Source organism: Tachyglossus aculeatus, chromosome 17 (assembly GCF_015852505.1).
Source record: "Tachyglossus aculeatus isolate mTacAcu1 chromosome 17, mTacAcu1.pri, whole genome shotgun sequence".
Lineage (NCBI taxonomy): Eukaryota > Metazoa > Chordata > Mammalia > Monotremata > Tachyglossidae > Tachyglossus > Tachyglossus aculeatus.
Genome location: NC_052082.1, coordinates 56,915,760 through 56,940,270, shown reverse-complemented (window position 1 = coordinate 56,940,270; position 24,511 = coordinate 56,915,760). Strand labels below are relative to the sequence as shown.

The following is a 24,511-nucleotide window of genomic DNA, read 5'->3' as shown; positions in this document are numbered from 1 at the left end:
AAGCCGGGATTGGCGCAGGCGCAGTGGGCGGGAGAGGAGCGCGGGCCCCTCCCTCCTGACGGCCCCGCCCCCCAAGCCCGGATTGGCGCAGGCGCAGTGGGCGGGTATGGCGCGAGGGCCCCGCCCTCCGAGCCCGGATTGGAGCAGGCGCAGTGGGCGGGAGTGGCGCGCGGGCCCCACCCCTTCTGCCGGCCCCGCCCCCGGGCTCGGATTGGCGCGGGCGCAGTGGGCGGGAGTGGCGCGCGGGCACCGCCCCCGTCCCGGATTGGAGCTGGCGCAGTGGGAGGGAGTGGCGCGCAGGCACCGCCCCTACTTCCGGCCCCGCCCCCGATCCCGGATTGGAGCAGGCGCAGTGGGCGGGAGCAACTCGCGAGCCCCACCCTTTCTGTAGGCCCCACCCCTGAGCCCGGATTGGAGCAGGCTCAGTGTGCGGGAGCGGCGCGCGGGCCCCTCCCTTCTTCAGGCCCCGCCCCCGAGCCCGGATTGGCGCAGGCGCAGTGGGCGGGAGCGGCGCGCGGGCCCCACCCCTTCTGGCGGCCCCGCCCTCCGAGCCCGGATTGGAGCAGGCGCAGTGGGCGGGAGTGGCGCGCGGGCCCATCCCCCTTCCTTAGGCCCCGCCCCCGAGCCCGGATTGGAGCAGAAGCAGTGGGCGGGAGTGGCGCGCGGGCCCCACCCCTTCTGCCGGCCCCGCCCCCGGGCTCGGATTGGCGCGGGCGCAGTGGGCGGGACTGGCGCGCGGGCACCGCCCCCGTCCCGGATTGGAGCAGGCGCAGTGCGTGGGTGTGGCTCGAGGGCCCCGCCCCGGGCTCGGGTTGGAGCAGGCGCAGTGGGCGGGTGAAGCGCGCGGGCCCCGCCCCTTCTTCAGGCCCCGCCCCCGCGCCCGGATTGGAGCAGGCGCAGTGGGCGGGAGCAACTCGCGAGCCCCACCCTTTCTGTAGGCCCCACCCCTGAGCCCGGATTGGAGCAAGCGCAGTGGGCGGGTGTAGCGCGCGGACCCATCCCCTTCCTTAGGCCCCGCCCCCGAGTCCGGATTGGAGCAGGCGCAGTGGGCGGGAGCGGCGCGCGGGCCCCACCCCTTCTGCCGGCCCCGCCCCCGGGCTCGGATTGGGGCAGGCGCAGTGGGCGGGAGCGGCGCGCGGGCCCCGCCCCCGAGCCCGGATTGGCGCAGGGGCAGTGGGCGGGTGTGGCGCGCGGGCCCCGCCCCCGTCCCGGATTGGCGCAGGCGCGGTGGGCGGGAGCGGCGCGCGCGGGCCCCTCCCCTCACGGGCATTGGGCGGGGTCCGGCTGAGGCCGGAGGAGGCCGGGCCGAGCCGGGCCTGGCTTGTCCTGAGAGGGAGGACCTCGGGACCGGGACCGGGACGGCGGCGACGGCCGGCACACCCGCGACACCATCATCCCCGACACCATGGAGCCGCCCAGCGCCGCCTCGGTGTCCGCCTGCCTGCGGGACTGGGAGGACCTGCAGCAAGACTTCGCCAGCCTCCAGGTGGGCCTGCGGCGGACGGGGGAGACAGGGGCCGACCTGACACATATCCCTAAGCACCCTCCTTCATTCAGTCATTCAGCCAGTCATTCATTCATTCGGCCAGTCAGTCCTTTTTATTCATTCATTCGGCCAGTCAGTCCTATTTATTCATTCGGCCAGTCAGTGCTATTTATTTATTCATTCATTCACTCGGCCAGTCAGCCCTCTTTATTCATTCATTCATTCATTCGGCCAGTCAGCCGTATTTATTTATTCATTCATTCATTCATTCGGCCAGTCAGTCCTATTTATTCATTCGGCCAGTCAGCCCTATTTATTCATTCATTCATTCGTTCGGCCAGTCAGCCCTATTTATTCATCCTCATCAATCGTATTTATTGAGCGCTTGCTATGTGCAGAGCACCGTTCTAAGCGCTTGGGAAGTACAAATTGGCAACATCTAGAGACGGTCCCTACCCAACAGCGGGCTCACAGTCTAAAAGGGGGAGACAGAGAACAAAACCAAACGTACCAACGAAATAAAATAAATAGGATAGATATGTACAAGTAAAATAAATAAATAAATAATAGAGTAATAAATATGTACAAACATATATACATATATATATTCATTCATTAATTCAATCGTCTTCCTTGAGCGCTTACTGTGTGCAGATATTCATTCATTCATTCGGCCAGTCAGTCCTATTTATTCATTCATTCATTCATTCAATCGTCTTCCTTGAGCGCTTACTGTGTGCAGATATTCATTCATTCGGCCAGTCAGTCCTATTTATTCATTCATTCATTCAATCGTCTTCCTTGAGCACTTACTGTGTGCAGCTATTTATTCATTCATTCATTCGGCCAGTCAGTCCTATTTATTCATTAATTCATTCAATCGTCTTCCTTGAGCGCTTACTGTGTGCAGATATTTATTCATTCATTCATTCGGCCAGTCAGACCTATTTATTCATTCAGTCAGTCAGTCAGTCGTCTTCCTTGAGCACTTCCTGTGTGCAGATATTTATTCATTCATTCATTCGGCCAGTCAGTCCTATTCATTCATTCATTCATTCAATCGTCTTCCTTGAGCGCTTACTGTGTGCAGAGCACTGGACTAAGCGCCTGGGAAGTCTAAGTGGCAACAACAGTGGGCTCACGGTCTAGAAGGGGGAGACGGACGACAAAACAGAACATATTGACAAAATAAAAGCAATAGAATAAATATGTGCAAATAAAATCAATCAATAAATAGAGCAATATCAAGCGCTTACTGTGCACAGAGCACTGGACTAAGCGCCTGGGAAGTCCAAGTCGGCAACAGATAGAGACGGTCCCTACCCCACAGCGGGCTTACAGGCCAGAAGGGGGAGACAGGCAACAAAACAGAACATATTAACAAAATAAAATAAATAGAATAAATATGTACAAATTAAATAAATAGAGTAATATTGAGCGCTTACTGTGTGCAGAGCACTGGACTAAGCGCTTGGGAAGTACAAGTCGGCAACAGATAGAGGCGGCCCCTACCCAACAGCGGGCTCACAGTCTAGAAGGGGGGAGACAAGCAACAAAACAAAACATATTAACAAAATAAAATAAACAGAATAAATATGTACAAATAAAATAAATAGAGTAATATTGAGCGCTTACTGTGTGCAGAGCACTGGACTAAGCGCTTGGAAAGTCCAAGTCGGCAACATCTAGACACGGTCTATATGTTGCCAACTTGTACTTCCCAAGCGCTTAGTCCAGTGCTCTGCACACAGTAAGCGCTCAATCCATACGATTGAATGTATGAATGAATATATGTTTGTACAGATTTATTACTCTACTTATTTTACTTGTACATATTTACTATTCTATTTATTTTATTTTGTTCATATGGCTTGTTTCGTAATCCGTCTCCCCCGTCTAGCCTGTGAGCCCGCTGTTGGGTAGGGACCGTCTCTAGATGTTACCAACTTGGACTTCCCAAGCGCTTAGTCCAGTGCTCTGCACACAGTAAGCGCTCAATAAATACGATTGAATGAATGAATAAATTGGCCGGAAGCGCCGGGCCCCCGAGGGCGCCCCGGGGGCAAAGGTCACAGGGCCTGGTCCGGGCGGGAACCGAGGACCAAGGTCCAGCTATACATACCTATAGATCTATAGATGGAAAGATATGCATCTATCAACCAGTCTTCTACACTGTGAGCCCACTGTTGGGTCAGGACTGGCTCTATATGTTGCCAACTTGGACTTCCCAAGCGCTTAGTACAGGGCTCTGCACACAGTAAGCGCTCAGTAAATATGATTGAATGAATGAATGAATGAACCACCGCTTAGAACAGTGCCCATAGTAAGCGCCTAACCAATGCCATCATTATTATTATTCTATTGCTCTATTCTGATGCTGTTGCTATTAGAGAAGCAGCCGAGGCTCGCGCTTAACAAATGCCATCATTATAATAATGATAATAATAATGGTATTTGTTAAGCGCTTACTATGTGCAAAGCACTGTTCTAAGTGCTGGAGAGGTTACAAGGTAATCAGGTTGTCCCACCGGGGGGGGCCTCACAGTTTTAATCCCCTTTACAGATGAGGTAACTGAGGCACAGAGAAGTGCAGTGACTTACCCAACGTTACACAGCTGACAGTTGGCGGAGCCGGAATTTGAACCCATGACCTCTGACTCCAAAGCCCGGGCTCTTTCCACTGAGCCACGCTGTTTCTCAATTATCATCCTATTGCTCTATTCTGATGCCATTGCTATTAGAGAAGCAGCGAGGCTCAGTGGAAAGAGCCCGGGCTTTGGAGTCAAAGGTCATGGGTTCAAATCCCAGCTCCACCAAATGTCAGCTGGGTGACTTTGGGCAAGTCACTTCGCTTCTCTGGGCCTCAGTTACCTCATCTGGAAAATGGGGATTAAGACTGTGAGCCCCCGCGTGGGACAACCTGATCAACTTGTATTCCGCCCCAGCGCTTAGAACAGTGCTTTGCACATAGTAAGCGCTTAACAAATACCATCATTATTATTATTAATAAATACGATTAAATGAATGAATAATCCAGCGGAATCTAGCGTGGCTTAGGTCTCTGGGCAGGTCCGCCCCCCCGTAGACCTCCTGCCCCCCAACTAGCGCACGCGTGGACCCCCCCTCGAGACCGTAAGCTCGTTGTTAATTGGACTGTCCCAGTGCCCAGCACGTAGTAAGCGCTCAGTAAGTACAATTACTTAGAGAAGCAGCGTGGCTCAGTGGAAAGAGCCCGGGCTTTGGAGTCAGAGGCTGTGGGTTCAAATCCCGGCTCCGCCAATTGTCAGCTGGGTGACTCCGGGCAAGTCACTTCACTCCTCAGTGACCTCATCTGGAAAATGGGGATTAAAACTGGGAGCCCCCCGTGGGACGACCCGATCACCTTGTAACCTCCCCACTCATTCATTCATCCAGTCGTATTTATTGAGCGCTTACTGTGTGCAGAGCACTGTACTGAGCGCTTGGGAAGCACATAGAGCCGGTCCCTACCCAACAACGGGCTCACAGTCTAGAAGGGGGAGACAGGCAACGAAACAAAACAGGTGAACGGGTGTCACGTCATCAGAACAAACAGAATTGAAGCTAAATGCACCTCATTAACAAGATAAATAGAATAGTAAATATGTATGAGTAAAATAGAGTAATAAATCTGTACAATCAATCAGTCAATTGTATTTATTGAGCGCTTACTGTGTGCAGAGCACTGTACTAAGCGCTTGGGAAGTCCAAGTTGGCAACATATAGAGACAGTCCCTACCCAACAGTGGGCTCACAGTCTAAAAGGGCGAGACGGAGAACAAAACCAACCTCCTTCCCTTCCCCACAGCACCTGTATATATGTATATATGTTTGTACATATTTATTACTCTATTTATTTATTTATTTTACTTGTACATATCTATTCTATTTATTTTATTTTGTCAGTATGTTTGGTTTTGTTCTCTGTCTCCCCCTTTTAGACTGTGAGCCCAATGTTGGGTAGGGACTGTCTCTAGATGTTGCCAATTTGCACTTCCCAAGCGCTTAGTACAGTGCTCTGCACAGAGTAAGCGCTCAATAAATACGCTTGATGATGATACTAACAGAATAAAATCAATAGATATGTACAAGATAAATAAATAAATAAATAGAGTAATAAATCTGTACAAACATATATACAGGTGCTGTGGGGCAGGGAAGGACGTAAGATGGGGGAGGGGAAGGAGGAGAGGAAAAAGGGGGCTCAGTCTGGGAAGGCCTCTTGGAGGAGGTGAGCTCTCAGTCATTCATTCACTTAGTACAGTGCTCTGCACATAGTAAGCGCTCAATAAATACGATTGATGATGATGATGATTCATTCATTCATTCAATCGTATTGAGCGCTTACTGTGTGCAGAGCACCGTACTAGCGCTTAGAACAGGGCTTTGCACGGAGTAAGCGCTTAACAAATGCCATCGTTGTTTTATTTTATTATCGTTATTGCAACTGACCGAGCCCCGCCTCACCCTCGCCCTGCTCCTTCTCCCGTGTCCCCAGGAGCGGGCGTTGAGAGGGCGTCCCTTCAGCGAGGTGCCCCGCGGCCACACTGCCCTCCTCTCCCGTCCCTCGCCTGGACCCAGGCCGCGGACCCTTGCGCCGACTGACCCCGCCTGACCTCCGTCGGACGGCCCCTCCACCCGGCCTGCCCCTGGGGGGTTGCCCAAGCTGACGCCGGCGAAACTCTTCCAAATTGGCATCTCCCAAATAGCAGCTGGGGCCCGGAGCGGAGCGTCCAGAGGATATTCCGCCACCGCTCTTCTCTCCAACTCGTCCTTCCCCCTCGGCACCGCTCTGGGGAAGCCAGAGGGGAGGAGAAGAAGGCTAAAGGGACAGAGGCTGCCCTGGTGGAAGGAGATATTCATTCATTCATTCATTCATTCATTCATTCAATCGTATTTATTGAGCGCTTACTGTGTGCAGAGCACTGGACTAAGCGCTTGGGAAGTCCAAGTTGGCAACACATAGAGACGGTCCCTACCCAACACGGGGCTCACAGTCTAGAAGGGGGAGACAGAGAACAAAACAAAACATTATTAACAAAATAAAATAAATAGAATAAATATGTACAAATAAAATAAATAGAGTCATAAATCCGTACAAACATATATCCATATATACAGGTGCTGTGGGGAGGGGAAGGAGGTAAGGCGGGGGGATGGGGTGGGGGAGGTTCTCCCACAGGGGGCTGCCAGTCTTCATCCCCCTTTTAGACTGTGAGCCCACTGTTGGGTAGGGACTGTCTCTCTATGTTGCCAATTTGTACTTCCCAAGCGCTTAGTACAGTGCTGTGCACATAGTAAGCGCTCAATAAATACGATTGATGATGATGATGATCCCCATTTGACAGATGAGGTCACTGAGGCCCAGAGAAGTGACTTGTCCAAAAGTCACCCAGCTGACAAGTGGCAGAGTTGGGATTTGAACCCACGACCTCTGGCTCCAAATAATAATAATAATGGCATTTATTAAGCGCTTACTATGTGCAAAGCACTGTTCTAAGCGCTGGGGAGGTTACGAGGTGATCAGGTGGTCCCACGGGGGGCTCCCAGTCTTCATCCCCATTTTCCAGATGAGGGAACTGAGGCCCAGAGAAGTGACTTGTCCGAAGTCACCCAGCTGACAAGTGGTAGAGTCAGGATTTGAACCCATGACCTCTGGCTCCAAATAATAATAATAATAATAATGGCATTTATTAAACGCTTACTATGTGCAAAACACTGTTCTAAGGGCTGGAGAGGTTACAAGGTGATCAGGTTGTCCCACGGGGTCTCCCAGTCTTCATCCCCATTTTCCAGATGAGGGAACTGAGGCCCAGAGAAGTGACTTGTCCAAAGTCACCCAGCTGACCAGTGGCAGAGTCGGGATTTGAACCCACGACCTCTGGCTCCAAATAATAATAATAATAATAATGGCATTTATTAAGCGCTTACTATGTGCAAAACACTTCTAAGCGCTGGAGAGGTTACAAGGTGATCAGGTTGTCCCACGTTGGGCTCACAGTCTTCATCCCCATTTTCCAGATGAGGGAACTGAGGCCCAGAGAAGTGACTTGTCCAAAGTCACCCAGCTGACAAGTGGTAGAGTCGGGGTTTGAACCCACGACCTCTGGCTCCAAATAATAATAATAATAATGGCATTTATTAAGCGCTTACTATGTGCAAAACACTTCTAAGCGCTGGAGAGGTTACAAGGTGATCCCACGGGGTCTCCCTGTCTTCATCCCCATTTTCCAGATGAGGGAACTGAGGCCCAGAGAAGTGACTTGTCCAAAGTCACCCAGCTGACAAAAGTGGCAGAGTCGGAGTTTGAACCCTCGACCTCTGGCTCCAAATAACAAGAATAATAATAATAATGGCATTAAGTGCTTACTATGTGCAAAGCACTGTTCTAAGCGCTGGGGAGGTTACAAGGTGACCAGGTGGCCCCACGAGGGGCTCCCACTCTTCATCCCCATTTGACAGATGAGGGAACTGAGGCCCAGAGAAGTGACTTGTCCAAAAGTCACCCAGCTGACAAGTGGCAGAGTCGGGATTTGAACCCACGACCTCTGGCTCCAAAGCCCGGGCTCTTTCCACTGAGCCCCGCTGCTTCTCTGAGGCACGAGGTGGAAGGGGGCCGGGGGGTTGAGTTCTCCTCCTGGCTCCAGAGATTTTGCTGGGTTTGGGGGAGCAGGAGGGCAGCCCCCTCAGGGTTGGAGCCCACGATGGGCATCACGGTCAATCAATCAATCAATCAATTGTATTTATTGAGCGCTGACTGTGTGCTGAGCACTGTACTAAGCACTTGGGAAGTCCAAGTTGGCAACATCTAGAGACGGTCCCTACCCAACAGTGGGCTCACAGTCTAAAACAGAAGCAGCGTGGCTCAGTGGAAAGAGCCCGGGCTTTGGAGTCAGAGGTCATGGGTTCGAATCCCGGCTCCGCCACATGTCTGCTGTGTGACCTTGGGCAAGTCACTTAACTTCTCTGAGCCTCAGTTCCCTCATCTGGAAAATGGGGATGAAGACTGTGAGCCCCCCTGGGGGACAACCTGATCACCTTGGAACCTCCCCGGCGCTTAGAACAGTGCTTTGCACATAGTAAGCGCTTAATAAATGCCATCATTATTATTATTATTATTAAAAGGGGGAGACAGAGAACAAAACCAAACATACTAACAAAATAAAATAAATAGAATAGATATGTACAAGTAAAATATATAAATAAATAGAGTAATAAATATGTACAAACATATATCCATATATCCAGGTGCTGTGGGGAAGGGAAGGAGGTAAGATGGGGGGGGGGGGGAGAGGAAGGAAGGGGCTCAATCTGGGAAGGCTTCCTGGAGGTCCCTACAGCTCCCGTCTCCGGGCCCCGGGTTTGCAGGTGGGGCCGGGGGGAGCTCACCAAAGCCCCTCCTGCTGCTCCTCAAGGGTGCCAGCCTGGATGCCCATTCCCCGGGGCCCGACCCCCACCGCTAAATCAGTCAGTCGTATTTATTGAGCGCTTACTGGGTGCAGAGCACTGTACTAAGCGCCTGGGAAGTACAGCTAAATCCACAGAGCGAATCCCCCCCGCCCCGCCATTGCCCGCCTGGACCTCCCACCCCACGGAGTCCCCCGTCAGGCTCTCGGGGCTCAGCCACCCCGCAGGGCAGTGGTACTGAGCTTAGTAAGCGCTTAACAAATACCATCATCATATACAGTGCTCTGCACATAGTAAGCGCTCAATAAATACGATTGATGATGATGATGATTATTATTATTTGGAGTCAGAGGTCGTGGGTTCAAATCCCGGCCCCGCCAACTGTCAGCTGGGTGACTTTGGGTTCACTTATAATAATAATAATAATAATGGCATTTATTAAGCGCTTACTATGTGCAAAGCACTGTTCTAAGCGCTGGGGTGGATACAAGGTGATTAGATTGCCCCACACGGGGCTCACAGTCTTCATCCCCATTTGACAGATGAGGGAACTGAGGCCCAGAGAAGTGAAGTGACTTGCCCAAAGTCACACAGCTGACAGTTGGTGGAGCCGGGATTTGAACCCATGACCTCTGACTCCAAAGCCCGGGCTCTTTTCCACTGAGCTTCACGCTGCTTCACTTCCCCAGGCCTCGGTTCCCTCCTCTGGAAAACGGGGATGAAGACTGTGAGCCCCCCGTGGGACCACCTGATCGCCTTGTGGAGAAGCAGCGTGGCTCAGTGGAAAGAGCCCAGGCTTTGGAGTCAGTCAGTCAATCAATCAATCAAGCAATCAATGGTATTTATTGAGCGCTTACTGTATGCAGAGCACTGTACTAAGCGCTTGGGAAGTACGAGTTGGCAACATGTAGAGACAGTTCCTACCCAACAGTGGGCTCACAGTCTAGAAGGTGGGCTCACAGTCTAGAAGTCAGAGGTCATGGGTTCAAATCCCGGCTCCACTGCTTGTCAGCTGTGTGACTTACCTCCTTCCCTTCCCCACAGCACCTGTATATATGTATATATGTTTGTACATATTTATTACTCTATTTATTTATTTATTTATTTTACTTGTACATATTTATTCTATTTATTTTATTTTGTTAGTATGTTTGGTTTTGTTCTCCGTCTCCCCCTTTTAGACTGTGAGCCCACTGTCGGGTAGGGACGGTCTCTATATGTTTGCCAACTTGGACTTCCCAAGCGCATAGTACAGTGCTCTGCACTCAGTAAGCGCTCAATAAATACGGTTGATGATGACTGTCTCTATATGTTGCCAACTTGGACTTCCCAAGCGCTTAGTACAGTGCTGTGCACACAGTAAGCGCTCGATAAATACGATTGATTGATTGATTGATTTTGGGCAAGTCACTTCACTTCTCTGGGCCTCACCTGGAAAACGGGGATGAAGACTGTGAGCCCCCCGTGGGCCCACCTGATCACCTTGTATCTACCCCAGCGCTTAGAACAGTGCTTTGCTCATAGTAAGCGCTTAACAAATACCATCATTATTATTATTATTATTATTTGGGCAAGTCACTTCACTTCTCTGGGCCTCACCTGGAAAATGGGGATGAAGACTGTGAGCCCCCTGTGGGACCACCTGATCACCTTGTATATACCCCAGCGCTTAGAACAGTGCTTTGCTCATAGTAAGCGCTTAACAAATACCATCATTATTATTATTATTATTTGGGCAAGTCACTTCACTTCTCTGGGCCTCACCTGGCAAATGGGGATGAAGACTGTGAGCCCCCCGTGGGCCCACCTGATCACCTTGTATCTACCCCAGCGCTTAGAACAGTGCTTTGCACATAATAAGCGCTTAACAAATACCATCATTATTATTATTATTATTATTTGGGCAAGTCACTTCACTTCTCTGGGCCTCACCTGGCAAATGGGGATGAAGACTGTGAGCCCCCCGTGGGCCCACCTGATCACCTTGTATCTACCCCAGCGCTTAGAACAGTGCTTTGCTCATAGTAAGCGCTTAACAAATACCATCATTATTCTTATTATTGTTATTATTAACATCCCCCAGCGCTCAGAGCGGTGCTGGGCACATAGTAAGCGCTTCATAAATGCCATCGTGATTATTACCAGATCACGCCCGTTGCGCAAAGCCGCAAGCTTCCGCCCCTGCGGCTGCCGGTTTCCCCATCGTCGCCCGGGAACTGGAGCTGGGCCGGTGCCCGGGGAACTTTAACCCGGGGAAGTAGGCTGGACGCCAGCGGAGAGCCTGGCCCGTGTGCGAGAACCGCCGCCCCCTCCCCAAAGACACACGTTGGCAGTGAGCCCACTGTTGGGTAGGGACCGTCCCTATATGTTGCCAACTTGGACTTCCCAAGCGCTTAGTACAGTGCTCTGCACGCAGTAAGCGCTCAATAAATACAATTGAACGAATGAATGAATAAGCGCGCGCACACTTATAATAATAATGATGGCATTTATTAAGCGCTTACTATGTGCAAAGCACGGTTCTAAGCGCTGGGGAGGTCCCAAGTTGATCAGGTTGTCCCACGGGGGGCTCGCAGTCTTCATCCCCATTTTACAGATGAGGTCACTGAGGCCCAGAGAAGTGAAGTGACTTGCCCAAAGTCCCCCAGCTGGCAACCGGCGGGGCCGGGATTTGAACCGGTGACCTCTGACTCCAAAGCCCGGGCTCTTTCCACTGAGCCCCGATCAAGAGCGTGAATATAAATGACTAGAATTATAGATAGATACACATTGGAGCAAGTAAATAGGCATTAATATAAAGTAATAATAATAATGATGGTATTTGTTAAGCGCTTACTATGTGCAAAGCACTGTTCTAAGCGCTTGGGGGATACAAGGTGATCAGGTTGTCCCACGTGGGGCTCACAGTCTTAATCCCCATTTTACAGATGAGGAAACTGAGGCCCAGAGAAGTGAAGTGACTTGCCCAAGGTCACGCAGCTGACAAGTGGTGGAGCCAGGATTAGAACCCATGACCTCTGACTCCCAAGCCTGGGCTCTTTCCACTGAGCCACGCTGCTTCTATGTGTTGCCAACTTGTGCTTCCCAAGCGCACAGTAAGCACTCAATAAATACGATTGACTGATTGATTCTCTAATAATCATCTAAATAATCATCCCTGCCCCCCAACCCCAAGTCTTCCACATGCCCTTCTAGGTTGGGGAGGGACCGGGGAAAAATGGGGGGCAGGGGAAGCCCCCCATTAGCCCCCCACACTCGGCCTCATTTTGTAGGCAGCAGGATCACTGGCTCAGTAGAATCAATCAATCAATCATATTTATTGAGCGCTTACTGTGTGCAGAGCACTGGACTAAGCACTTGGGAAGTCCAAGTTGGCAACATCTAGAGACGGCCCCTACCCGACAGTGGGCTCGCAGTCTAAAAGGGGGAGACAGAGAACAAAACCAAACATACTAACAAGTCGAAGCAGCGTGGCTCAGTGGAAAGAGCCCGGGCTTTGGAGTCAGAGGTCATGGGTTCAAATCCCGGCTCCGCCACTTGTCAGCTGGGTGACTTTGGGCAAGTCACTTCTCGGGGCCTCAGTTCCCTCATCTGGAAAATGGGGATGAAGACTGTGGGCCCCTCGGGGGACAACCTGATCACCTTGTATCCACCCCAGTGCTTAGAACAGTGCTTTGCACATAGTAAGCACTTAACAAACACCAACATTATTATTTGGAGTCAGGGGTCATGGGTTCCAGGTGTGTGACTTTGGGCAAGTCACTTCACTTCTCGGGGCCTCAGTTCCCTCATCTGTAAAATGGGGATTAAAACTGTGAGCCCCACGTGGGACAACCTGATCACCCTGTAACCTCCCCAAGCGCTTAGAACAGTGCTTGGCACATAGTAAGCGCTTAACAAATACCATTATTATTATTATCACCGATGGGTGGGCGTCTCTGGGGATAGTTTTCTTTTCTTGTGGTATTTGCTAAGCACTTAGTCCACTGTTGGGTAGGGACTGTCTCTATATGTTGCCAACTTGTACTTCCCAAGCGCTGAGTCCAGTGCTCTGCACACAGTAAGCGCTCAATAAATACGATTGATGATGATGATGATGATGATACTAAGCATTGGGGGGCTGCGAGCCCCAGGCGGGACAGGGACCGCGTCCAAACCGATTTACTTGTCTCCACCCCAGCGCTTAATACAGTGCCCGGTGCACAGTAAGCGCACAACAAGCACCACAATTCCCGGGCTTTGGAGTCAGAGGTCACGGGTTCAAATCCCGGCTCCGCCACTTGTCAGCTGTGTGACCTTGCGCAAGTCACTTCACTTCTCTGGGCCTCAGTTCCCTCATCTGGAAAATGGGGATTAAAACTGTGAGCCCCACGTGGGACAACTTGATCACCTTGTCAACTCCCCAGCGCTTGGAACAGTGCTTTGCACATAGTAATAATAATAATGGTATTTGTTAAGCGCTTACTATAGTAAGTAAGCACTTAATAGTAAGCGCTTCGCACATAGTAATAATAATAATAACAATGGCATTTGTTAAGCGCTTACTAGGTGCAGAGCACTGTTCTAAGCGCTGGGGAGGTGACAAGATGATCAGGTTGCCCCACGGTGGGCTCACAGTTTTCATCCCCGTTTTACAGATGAGGTCACTGTAAGCGCGTAATAAATGCCATTATTATTGGAGAAGCGGCGTGGCTCAGTGGAAAGAGCCCGGGCTTTGGAGTCCGAGGTCAGGGGTTCAAATCCCGGCTCCGCCAACTGTCAGCCGGGTGACTTTGGGCAAGCTCTTGTGCCTCAGTTCCCTCATCTGTCAAATGGGGATGAAGACCGTGAGCCCCCCGTGGGACTTGTTCTCTGTCTTCCCCTTTTAGACTGTGAGCCCACTGTTGGGTAGGGACTGTCTCTATATGTTGCCAGCTTGGACTTCCCAAGCGCTTAGTACAGTGCTCTGCACACAGTAAGCGCTCAATAAATACGACTGATGATGATGATGATGCCTTGTGACCTCCCCAGCGCTTAGAACAGTGCTTTGCACCTAGTAAGCGCTTAATAAATGCCATCAGCACTATTATACTTGTACAGGCTAATTAGGTCAGGGCTTGTCTCTCCACCGCGGCGGTTAGAACAGTGCCCGGCCCGTAGTGAGCGCGCGGCGCCCCTCGGGAGCGGCTGTCTCCCCCCGGGGCTGACGTTCCCGGGTGGTCCCCTCCCCGCGGCCCCCCAGGACACCCACAAGCAGTACCGCCAGAAACTGGAGGAGCTCACCAAGCTGCAGAACAGCTGCTCCAACTCCATCGCCCGGCAGAAGAAACGTCTGAAGGCGCTGGCGCTGACCCTGAGAACGTACGTGCGGCCCCTGGGGTCGGGGGACCAAAGAGGCGCCTTCCGGTCCCGACTCAGGGCGGGGGGTCCCGGGTTCTAATCCCGCTCTTCACCTCCCCGCGCCTCCGCCGCCTCATCTGACCCTGGACTGTCTAGACTGCGAGCCCGCTGTTGGGTAGGGACCGTCTCTAGATGGTGCCAACTTGGACTTCCCAAGCGCTTAGTACAGTGCTCTGCACACTGTAAGCGCTCAATAAATGCGATTGAATGAATGAATGACTATTGTGTATCTTCCCCAGCGCTTAGTACAGGGCCTGACGCATTCATTCATTCATCCTGGACCGTGTCCAACCTATCGGGTATCTTCCCCAGCGCTTAGTACAGGGCCTGACGTGTTCATTCATTCATCCTGGACCGCGTCCAGCCCGACTATTGGGTATCTTCCCCAGCGCTTAGTACAGGGCCTGACACATTCATTCATTAATCCTGGACCGCGTCCAGCCCAACTATCGGGTATCTTCCCCAGCACTTAGTACAGGGCCTTACACATTCATTCATTCATCCTGGACCGCATCCTACCCAACTATCGAGTATCTTCCCCAGCGCTTAGTACAGAGCCTGACATGTTCATTCATTCATTCATCCTGGACCGCATCCAACCCGACTATCGGATATCTTCCCCAGCGCTTAGTACAGGGCCTGACACATTCATTCATTAATCCTGGACCGCATCCAACCAGACTATCGGGTGTCTTCCCCAGCACTTAGTACAGGGCCTGACACATTCATTCATTAATCCTGGACCACGTCCAGCCCAACTATCGGGTATCTTCCCCAGCACTTAGTACAGGGCCTTACACATTCATTCATTCATCCTGGACCGCATCCTACCCAACTATCGAGTATCTTCCCCAGCGCTTAGTACAGAGCCTGACATGTTCATTCATTCATTCATCCTGGACCGCATCCAACCCGACTATCGGATATCTTCCCCAGCGCTTAGTACAGGGCCTGACACATTCATTCATTAATCCTGGACCGCATCCAACCAGACTATCGGGTGTCTTCCCCAGCACTTAGTACAGGGCCTGACGCATTCATTCATTCATCCTGGACCGCGTCCAACCCGACTAACGGGTATCTTCCCCAGCACTTAGTACAGGGCCTGACACATTCATTCATTCATCCTGGACCGTGTCCAACCCGACTATTGGGTATCTTCCCCAGTGCTTAGCACAGGGCCTGACACATTCACTCACTCATCCTGGACTGCATCCAACCCGACCATCGGGTATCTTCCCCAGTGCTTAGTACAGGGCCTGACGCATTCATTCATTCATCCTGGACCGCGTCCAGCCCGACTATCGGGTATCTTCCCCAGCGCTTAGCACAGGGCCTGACACATTCATTCATTCATCCTGGACCACATCCAACCAGACTATCGGGTATCTTCCCCAGCGCTTAGTACAGGGCCTGACACACTCACTCACTCATCCTGGACCGCATCCAACCCGACTATCGGGTATCTTCCCCAGCGCTTAGCACAGGGCCTGACACATTCATTCATTCATCCTGGACCGCATCCAGCCCGACTATCGTGTATCTTCCCCAGTGCTTAGTACAGGGCCTGACACATTCATTCATTCATCCTTGACCACGTCCAGCCCGACTATCAGGTATCTTCCCCAGCGCTTAGTACAGGGCCTGACACATTCATTCAATCGTATTTATTAATAATTAATAATAATAAGAGCATGTACTAAGTGCTTTATGTTGCCAACTTGTACTTCCCAAGAGCTTAGTACAGTGCTCTGCACACAGTAAGTGCTCAATAAATACGATTGAATGAATGAATGAATATGTGCAAAGGACTGTTCTAGGCGCTGGGGAGGTTACAAGGTGATCAGGTGGTCCCTCGGGGGGTTCACAGTCTTAATCCCTATTTTACAGATGAGGGAACTGAGGCCCAGAGAAGTGACTTGTCCAAAAGTCACCCAGCTGACAAGTGGCGGAGCCACTTTATTCATCATCATCAATCGTATTTATTGAGCGCTTACCGTGTGCAGAGCACTGTTCTAAGCGCTTGGGAAGTACAAATTGGCAACCACTTTATTTACTGAGCACTTACCGTGTGCAGAGCACTGTACTAAGCGCTCGGGAAGTCCAAGTTGGCAACATAGAGAGACGGTCCCTACCCAACAGCGGGCTCACAGCCCAGAAGTCTAGACACATAGTAAGTGTGTAACAGATAACGAAATAACCCCGATTCGAGATCCCTGGGACTCTGTGGTGGGGGGTCCGGGGGGGTCCCCCGCGCTGCTACGGTCCTCCCGGCCCCTTCTCCCGCCCACCCCCTCCAGGTGCAAGCCCTCCAGCCTGGGGGAGGAGAAACAGCAGCTGGTCCAGGAGCTGCAGAGCCAGATCAAGGAGCGGCAGAGCGTCTTCTTCGACATGGAAGCCTACCTGCCCAAGAAGAACGGGTGAGGGCGGCTCGGTGGGCTGGGCCGGACACCCCCGTGCCCGGCTCGCCCTGGTCCGGGGGGTGGGGAGAGAGCGGCACCCGGCAGCAGCGTGCCGCAATAATAATAATAATAATAATGATGGCATTTATTAAGCGCTTACTATTCATTCATTCATATTTATTGAGCGCTTACTGTGTGCAGAGCACTGGACCAAGCGCTTGGGAAGTCCCTGTTGGCCTCCCCAACAGCGAGCTCACAGTCTAGAAGCAGGGGGCAGAGAAGAAAACAAAACATATTAACAAAATAAAATCAATTAATCGGATTTATTGAGCGCTTACTGTGTGCAGAGCACTGGACTAAGCGCTTGGGAAGTCCCCGTTGGCCTCCCCAGCAGCGGGCTCACAGTCTAGAAGGGGGGGGGGGGCAGAGAAGAAAACAAAACATATTAACAAAATAAAATCAATCAGTCGGATTTATCGAGCGCTTACTGTGTGCAGAGCACTGGACCAAGTGCTTGGGAAGTCCACGTTGGCCTCCCCAACAGCGAGCTCACAGTCTAGAAGAAGAAAACAAAACATATTAACAAAATAAAATCAATCAATCGGATTTATTGAGTGCTTACTGTGTGCAGAGCACTGGACCAAGCGCTCGGGAAGTCCCCGTTGGCCTCCCCAACAGCGAGCTCACAGTCTAGAAGGGGGGGGACAGAGAAGAAAACAAAACATATTAACAAAATAAAATCCATCAGTCGGATTTATTGAGTGCTTACCGTGTGCAGAGCACTGGACCAAGCGCTTGGGAAGTCCACGTTGGCCTCCCCAACAGCGGGCTCACAGTCTAGAAGGGGGGGGCAGAGAACAAAACAAAACATATTAACAAAATAAATAGAATCAGTCAATCAGTCGGATTTATTGAGCGCTTACTGTGTGCAGAGCACTGGACTCAGCGCTTGGGAAGTCCAAGTTGGCAACATACAGAGACAGTCCCTACTCAACAGTGGGTTCACAGGCTAGAAGGGGGAGACAGAACAAAACCAAACATACTAACAGAATAAAATAAATAGAATCAATCAATCGTATTGAGCGCTTACTGTGTGCAGAGCACTGGGCTAAGCGCTTGGGAAGTCCAAGTTGGCCACATATAGAGACGGTCCCTACTCAACAGTGGGCTCACAGTCTAAAAGGGGGAGACAGAGAACAAAACCAAACATACTAACAAAATAAAATAAATAGATAGGTACAAGTAAAATAAATAAATAAATAAATAAATAAATAAATAAATAGAATAAATATGTACAAATAAAATAGAGTAATATACAAATAAAATAAATAAATAGAGTAATACTATGTGCAAAGCACTGTTCTAAGTGCTGGGGAGGTTACAAGGTGATCAGGTTGTCCCACAGGGGGCTCCCAGTCTTCATCCCCATTTGACAGATGAGGTGACTGAGGCCCAGTGAAGTGACTCGCCTAAAGGCACCCAGCTGACGCGCGGTGGAGCCGAGATTCGAACCCACGACCCCTGACTCCAAAGCCCGGGCCCTTTCCACTGAGCCACGCTGCTGCTTTGTGGCTAGGGCCCAGGCCTGGGAGTGAGAAGGACCTGGGTTCTAATCCCGGCTCCTCCCCGTGTCCGCTACGTGACCTTGGGCAAGCCACTTCACCTCACTGGGCCTCAGTGACCTCATCTGGAAAATGGGGATGAAGACTGAGAGCCCCCCGTGGGACAACCTGATCACCTCGCATCCTCCCCAGCGCTTAGAACAGTGGTTGGCACAGAGTAAGCGTTTAACAAATACCATTATTATTGGCACAGAGTAAGCGTTTAACAAATACCATTATTATCATTATTATGTCTGCCGCGTGACCTCGGGCAAGTCACTCTACTTCTCTGGTCCTCGGTTCCCGCTTCTGTAAAATGGGGATAGGCTGTGGGCCCCATGTGGGGCAGGGATTCCGCTTAAATTGTATGTGCCTCCGTGCTTAGAACGGTGCTTGGCACAGAGTAGGCGTTTAACAAATACCATTATTATCATTATTATGTCTGCCGCGTGACCTCGGGCAAGTCACTTCACTTCCCTGGTCCTCGGTTCCCGCTTCTGTAAAATGGGAATAGAGTGTGGGCCCCATGTGGGGCAGGGATTCCGCTTAACTTGTACGTGCCCCCGCGCTTAGAACAGTGCTTAGCACAGAGTAAGCGTTTAACAAATACCATTATTATTATTATTATTATGTCTGCCGCGTGACCTCTGGCAAGTCACTTCACTTCTCTGGTCCTCGGTTCCCGCTTCTGTAAAATGGGGATAGAGTGTGGGCCCCATGTGGGGCAGGGATTCCGCTTAACTTGTACGTGCCCCCGCACTTAGAACGGTGCTTGGCACAGAGTCGTTTAACAAATACCATTATTATTATTATTATGTCTGCCGCGTGACCTCTGGCAAGTCACTTCACTTCTCTGGTCCTCGGTTCCCGCTTCTGTAAAATGGGGATAGAGTGTGGGCCCCATGTGGGGCAGGGATTCCGCTTAACTTGTACGTGCCCCCGCACTTAGAACGGTGCTTGGCACAGAGTCGTTTAACAAATACCATTATTATTATTATTATGTCTGCCGCGTGACCTCGGACAAGTCACTCCACTTCCCTGGTCCTCGGTTCCCGCTTCTGTAAAATGGGGATAGAGTGTGGGCCCCATGTGGGGCAGGGATTCCGCTTAACTTGTACGTGCCCCCGCGCTTAGAACGGCGCTGGGTACATAGTAAGTGCTTAACGAGCAGCGCGATCATTGTCGGCGATAATTATGCCCCGCTGTGCTGGGTGACCCTGGGCCTGCCCCTTTCCCTCTCTGAGCCGCTCGAACCCCAGGACGGTGTGGGGAGGGAGGAGGGGGCCGGGCTGAGTCACGGCGAGGCGGGACGGGGAGAGGGAAACTGAGTCTGACGCCAGTGTCCCCCCTCCAGGTTGTACCTGAAACTGGTCCTGGGCGGCGTCAACGTCACCCTCCTCGACAAGCAGGCCAAGTAATGCCCCCCTATCCTCCCGCCCTTGGGCAGACCAGAACCCGCTTCCTGCTTGGGGGGGGCTCCCGCAGGGTCCGGGCTGGGGGGCGTCTACACCAGCCCAGGCCTCCGTCCCCCCCATCGCCGCCGCCCTCCTTGCCCCCAGGTTTGCCTACAAGGACGAGTACGAGAAATTCAAGCTGTACCTCACCATCCTCCTCCTCCTCACCTCCTTCTCCTGCCGCTTCCTCCTCAACTCCAGGTGGGCCGGACTCCCCCCCTCCTCCCCATCTCCCCCCCCGAGAAGCGGCGTGGCGAGTGCCCGGGCTCGGGGAGGTCGTGGGTTCTAATCCCGCCCTTGCCACACGTCCGCTGGGTGCCTCAGTGACCTCATCTGTAAAATAATAATAATAATATTTGTTAAGCGCTTACTGTGTGCAAAAATAATAACAATAATGGCATTCGTTAAGCACTTACTATGTGCAAAGCGCTGTTCTAAGCGCTGGGGAGGATACGAGGTGATCAGGTTGCCCCACGGCGGGGGCTCACAGCCTTCATCCCCATTTTACAGATGTGGTCACTGAGGCCCAGAGAAGTCACCCAGCTGACAGTCGGCGGAGCCGGGATTCGAACCCGTGACCTCCGACTCCAAAGCCCGGGCTCTTTCCATTGAGCCATTTGTACATATTTATTACTCTATTTATTTATTTTACTTGTACATATCTATTCTATTTTATTTTGTTAGTATGTTTGGTTTTGTTCTCCGTCTCCCCCTTTTAGACTGCGAGCCCACTGTTGGGTAGGGACCGTCTCTAGATGTTGCCAACTTGTACTTCCCAAGCGCTTAGTACAGCGCTCTGCACATAGTAAGCGCTCAATAAATGCGCTTGATGATGATGATTGAGCTTCTCTGTGGGGATAAATGGGGATAAAGGCAGTGAGCCCAGGGTGGGACAACCCCCGGCGCTTCCAACAGTAAGCGCTTAACGGGTAGCCTCGGTATTATCGGAATCCGCCGCCTGCTCATTCCCGTTCGCTCGGTCGCGAGCGCGGACCGTGTGCAGGGCACTGTGCTGAGCGCTCGGGAGCGTCCAGTACAGCTGTTTCCCCCCAACAGGGTGACCGACTCCGCTTTCAACTTCCTGTTGGTGTGGTATTATTGCACCCTGACCATCCGGGAGAGCATCCTCATCAACAACGGCTCCAAGTGAGACCCCTGCCCCTCCTCCCCCGCCATTCATTCAGTCGAATTTGAGCACTTACTAATAGTAATAATAGCAATAATGGCATTTATTAAGCGCTTACTATGTGCCAAGCACTGTTCTAAGCGCTGGGGAGGGGATACAAGGTGATCAGGTTGTCCCACGTGGGGCTAATAGTAATAGTAATAATGGCATTTATTAAGCGCTTACTATGTGCAAAGCACTGTTCTAAGCGCTGGGGAGGATACAAGGTGATCAGGTTGTCCCACGTGGGGCTCACCGTCTTCATCCCATTTTACAGATGAGGTAACTGAGGGCACCTGTATATATGTTTGTACATATTTATTACTCTATTTTACTTGTACATATCTGTTCTATTTATTTTATTTTGTTAGTAGGTTTGGTTGTGTTCTCCGTCTCCCCCTTTTCGACTGTGAGCCCACTGGTGGGTAGGGACTGTCTCTAGATGTTGCCAATTCGTACTTCCCAAGCGCTTAGTACAGGGCTCTGCACATAGTAAGCGCTCAATAAATATGATTGATTGATTGGTTGAGGCACAGAGAAGTTAAGTGGCCTGCCCAAGGCCCCTCGGCTGACAAGTGGCGGAGTCAGGATTCGAACCCATGACCTCTGACTCCAAAGCCCGTGCTCTTTCCACTGAGCCACGCTTCTTACTACGTGCAGAGCACTGAACTAAGCGCCTCCCCTGGTTCCAGACAAGACCCCTCTCCCCCCCAGGACCCCACAGGGCCCCGCACCCCCTCCCCGCTTATCATAGAGAAGCAGCGCGGCTCGGCGGCCAGAGCCCGGGCTTGGGAGTCAGAGGTCGTGGGTTCAAATCCTGCCTCTGCCACTCGTTCGTTCATCCATTCAGTTGCATTTATTATAATAATAATAATAACGATGGCACTTGTTAAGCGCTTACTATGTGCAAAGCACTGTTCTAAGCGCTGGGGGGGATGCGACGTGATCAGGCTGCCCCACGTGGGGCTCCCGGTCAATCCCCATTTTACAGATGAGGTAACTGAGGCTCAGAGAAGTGACTTGCCCGAGGTCACACAGCAGACGTGGCGGAGCTGGGATTCGAACCCGTGACCTCTGACTCCAAAGCCCGGGCTCTTTCCACTGAGCCACGCTGCTTCTCATTTATGGAGCGCTTACGGTGTGCAGAGCACTGTACTAAGCGCTCGGGGAGTCCAAGCTGGCAACATAGAGAGACGGCCCCTCCCCAACCGCGGGCTCACAGTCTAGAAGGTGACCTTGTCTGCTGGGTGACCTCGGGTGAGCCGTGGCACTTCTCTGGGCCTCGGTGACCTCATCTGGAAAATGGGGATTAAGACCGTGAGCCCCACGTGGGACAACCTCATGAGTCCGTAGTAATAATAATAATAATAATGATGGCATTTGTTAAGCGCTTACTATGTGCAGAGCACTGTTCTAAGCGCTGAGGGGGAATGCAAGGTGATCAATCAATCAATCAATCGCATTTATTGAGCGCTTACTGTGTGCAGAGCACTGTACTAAGCGCTTGGGAAGTACAAGTTGGCAACATATAGAGACAGTCCCTACCCAACAGTGGGCTCACAGTTTAAAAGGGGGGGATGAATGAATGGATGAATGAATGCAGAGCACTGTACTAAGCGCTTGGGAAGTACAAGTTCATTCACTCATTCATTCAATCGTATTTATTGAGCGCTTACTGTAAAATGGGAGTCCCACGTGGGACTCACAGTCTTAATCCCCATTTTACAGAGGAGGCTCAGAGCAGTCAAGTGGCTTGCCCAAGGTCACGCAGCAGACACGGGGCGGGATTCGAACCCATGACCTCTGGCTCCAAAGCCCGGGCTCGTTCCACCGAGCCACGCTGCTTCCCTTGCTGCTCCCGTACCTACCCCAGCGCTTAGAACAGCGCTCGGCACATAGTAAGCGCTTAGCAAATGCAGTCACTATTATGATACTTCCCAAGCGCTTAGTACAGTGCTCTGCACACAGTAAGGGCTCAATAAATACGAATGAATGAATGAATGAATGAATGAGCACCACCTAGGGATTCAAGGAAGGCCGGGCCCCACGTAACAGCGCCTTCCGCTCCACGGGAGATTTCCCCCGCACCGAGGGGTCCCTGGGGGGGATTTGGGGGTCCCAGGCCCCCTGGGGTGCACCGCCCCCCGCCCTGCCCGAACCCGGGGCCCTCCGACCCGTCTTTCTCGCCCCTACAGGATCAAGGGCTGGTGGGTGTCTCACCACTACATCTCCACGTTCCTGTCGGGCGTCATGCTCACCTGGTGCGTCCCTCCGGCCGGCCCCCCCCGGCCCTCCCTCCCCGTGGGCCCCGAAGGAGGCGTCTTACCCATCCCACCCCTCTTCCCTCCCCGCAGGCCCGACGGCCCCATGTACCAGAAATTCCGGAACCAGTTCCTGTCCTTCTCCATGTACCAGAGTGAGCCTGGGGGGCGGGGGGCGGGGGGACGGCCGGGGCGGGCGACGGGGTGGCACGGAGGGCCCCGGGTGCCCACTATGAGCTGAGCGCCTCCCCCCCTGCCCCGCCGGACCCACCTCGGCAGGCTTCGTGCAGTTCCTCCAGTACTACTACCAGAGCGGCTGCCTCTACCGCCTGCGGGCGCTGGGAGAGAGGCACAACATGGATCTGACAGTGGGTGAGCGTCCGGCCCGCCGGCGGCCTCGGGGTTGGGGCCCGGAAGCGGGGGCGCCCGGCCCCTGACCCGTGTCCTGCCCCCTTCCCGCCCCCCCCTCAGAGGGTTTCCAGTCGTGGATGTGGAGAGGCCTCACTTTCTTGTTGCCCTTCCTCTTCTTCGGCCACGTGAGTCCGCGACCGCGTCCCCCCCGCCACCCCTCTCCCTCGGCCCCTTCCCGGCGCCGCGGTGCCCGGTTGGCCCCGGGGGCTCATGGCAGCTCACGTCAACCCCCCCCCCTCCCGCCCCAGTTCTGGCAGCTGTTCAACGCCGTGACCCTGTTCCAGCTGGCGCGGGAGCCCCAGTGCCACGAGTGGCAGGTGAGGCGGAGCTCGGCCCGGCCGGTGCCCCCACACCACCGCGCCGCCCCATCCCTCCTGACACCCTGCCCTCCCCACCACCCAGGTGCTGATGTGCGGCCTCCCCTTCCTCTTCCTCTTCCTCGGCAACTTCTTCACCACCCTGCGCGTCGTCCACCAGAAGTTCCACAGCCAACAGGTGGCCAAGGCCAAGTGACGGGGCGAGGGGCCTGCACCCCGGCTGGACATGGGCCCCTCCTTGGAAGTGGGGAAGGGGCCTGGCCGGAGTCAGGGCCCTCTCCTCGCTGCCACCGCCCAGGGTGGTTGGTGTGTGTCCACGCTGGTTCTCTGGGGGCCACAATAAAGGGAAGGAGGCTGGGGGTAGCTCCCACCGATGGCAATTCAGGTCTCTTTTTTTTTGGGGGGGGGGGGGGGAGAATGACCCCACCTCCTGCTCCCCCCTCTCCTCCTCCTCCTCCTCCCCCTCCTCCTCCCTCTCCTCCCCCTCCTCCTCCCTCTTCTCCTTCCTCTCCTCCTCCTCCTCCCTCTCCTCCTCCTCCCTCTCCTCCTTCCTCTCCTCCTCCTCCTCCCTCTCCTCCTCCCTCTCCTCCTCCTCCCCCTCCTCCCTCTC

The 24,511-nt window shown here is 52.8% G+C and overlaps 1 protein-coding gene across 1 annotated transcript; it reads left to right on the top strand.

Moving 5' to 3' along the window:
* Positions 1 to 1,306: 1,306 nt before the first annotated feature.
* On the top strand, positions 1,307 to 24,275 carry TMEM120A (transmembrane protein 120A). The gene is made up of 12 exons (XM_038759820.1): positions 1,307 to 1,486; positions 14,133 to 14,251; positions 16,591 to 16,710; positions 19,648 to 19,707; positions 19,853 to 19,948; positions 20,804 to 20,893; positions 23,108 to 23,173; positions 23,267 to 23,328; positions 23,453 to 23,545; positions 23,645 to 23,709; positions 23,833 to 23,901; positions 23,987 to 24,275. The coding sequence occupies exons 1-12, from the start codon at positions 1,406 to 1,408 to the stop codon at positions 24,095 to 24,097; spliced, it is 1,032 nt and encodes a 343-aa protein (XP_038615748.1). The 5' UTR covers positions 1,307 to 1,405; the 3' UTR covers positions 24,098 to 24,275.
* The last annotated feature ends 236 nt before the right edge of the window (positions 24,276 to 24,511 follow it).

Excerpts from the sequence above, each read along its gene's own strand:
- TMEM120A (XM_038759820.1), top strand. The coding sequence starts at position 1,406 with ATGGAGCCGCCCAGCGCCGCCTCGGTGTCCGCCTGCCTGCGGGACTGG. Across the intron at positions 16,711-19,647 it reads TACCTGCCCAAGAAGAACGG|GTTGTACCTGAAACTGGTCC; the intron begins GTGAGGGCGGCT and ends TCCCCCCTCCAG. Across the intron at positions 20,894-23,107 it reads CTCATCAACAACGGCTCCAA|GATCAAGGGCTGGTGGGTGT; the intron begins GTGAGACCCCTG and ends TCGCCCCTACAG.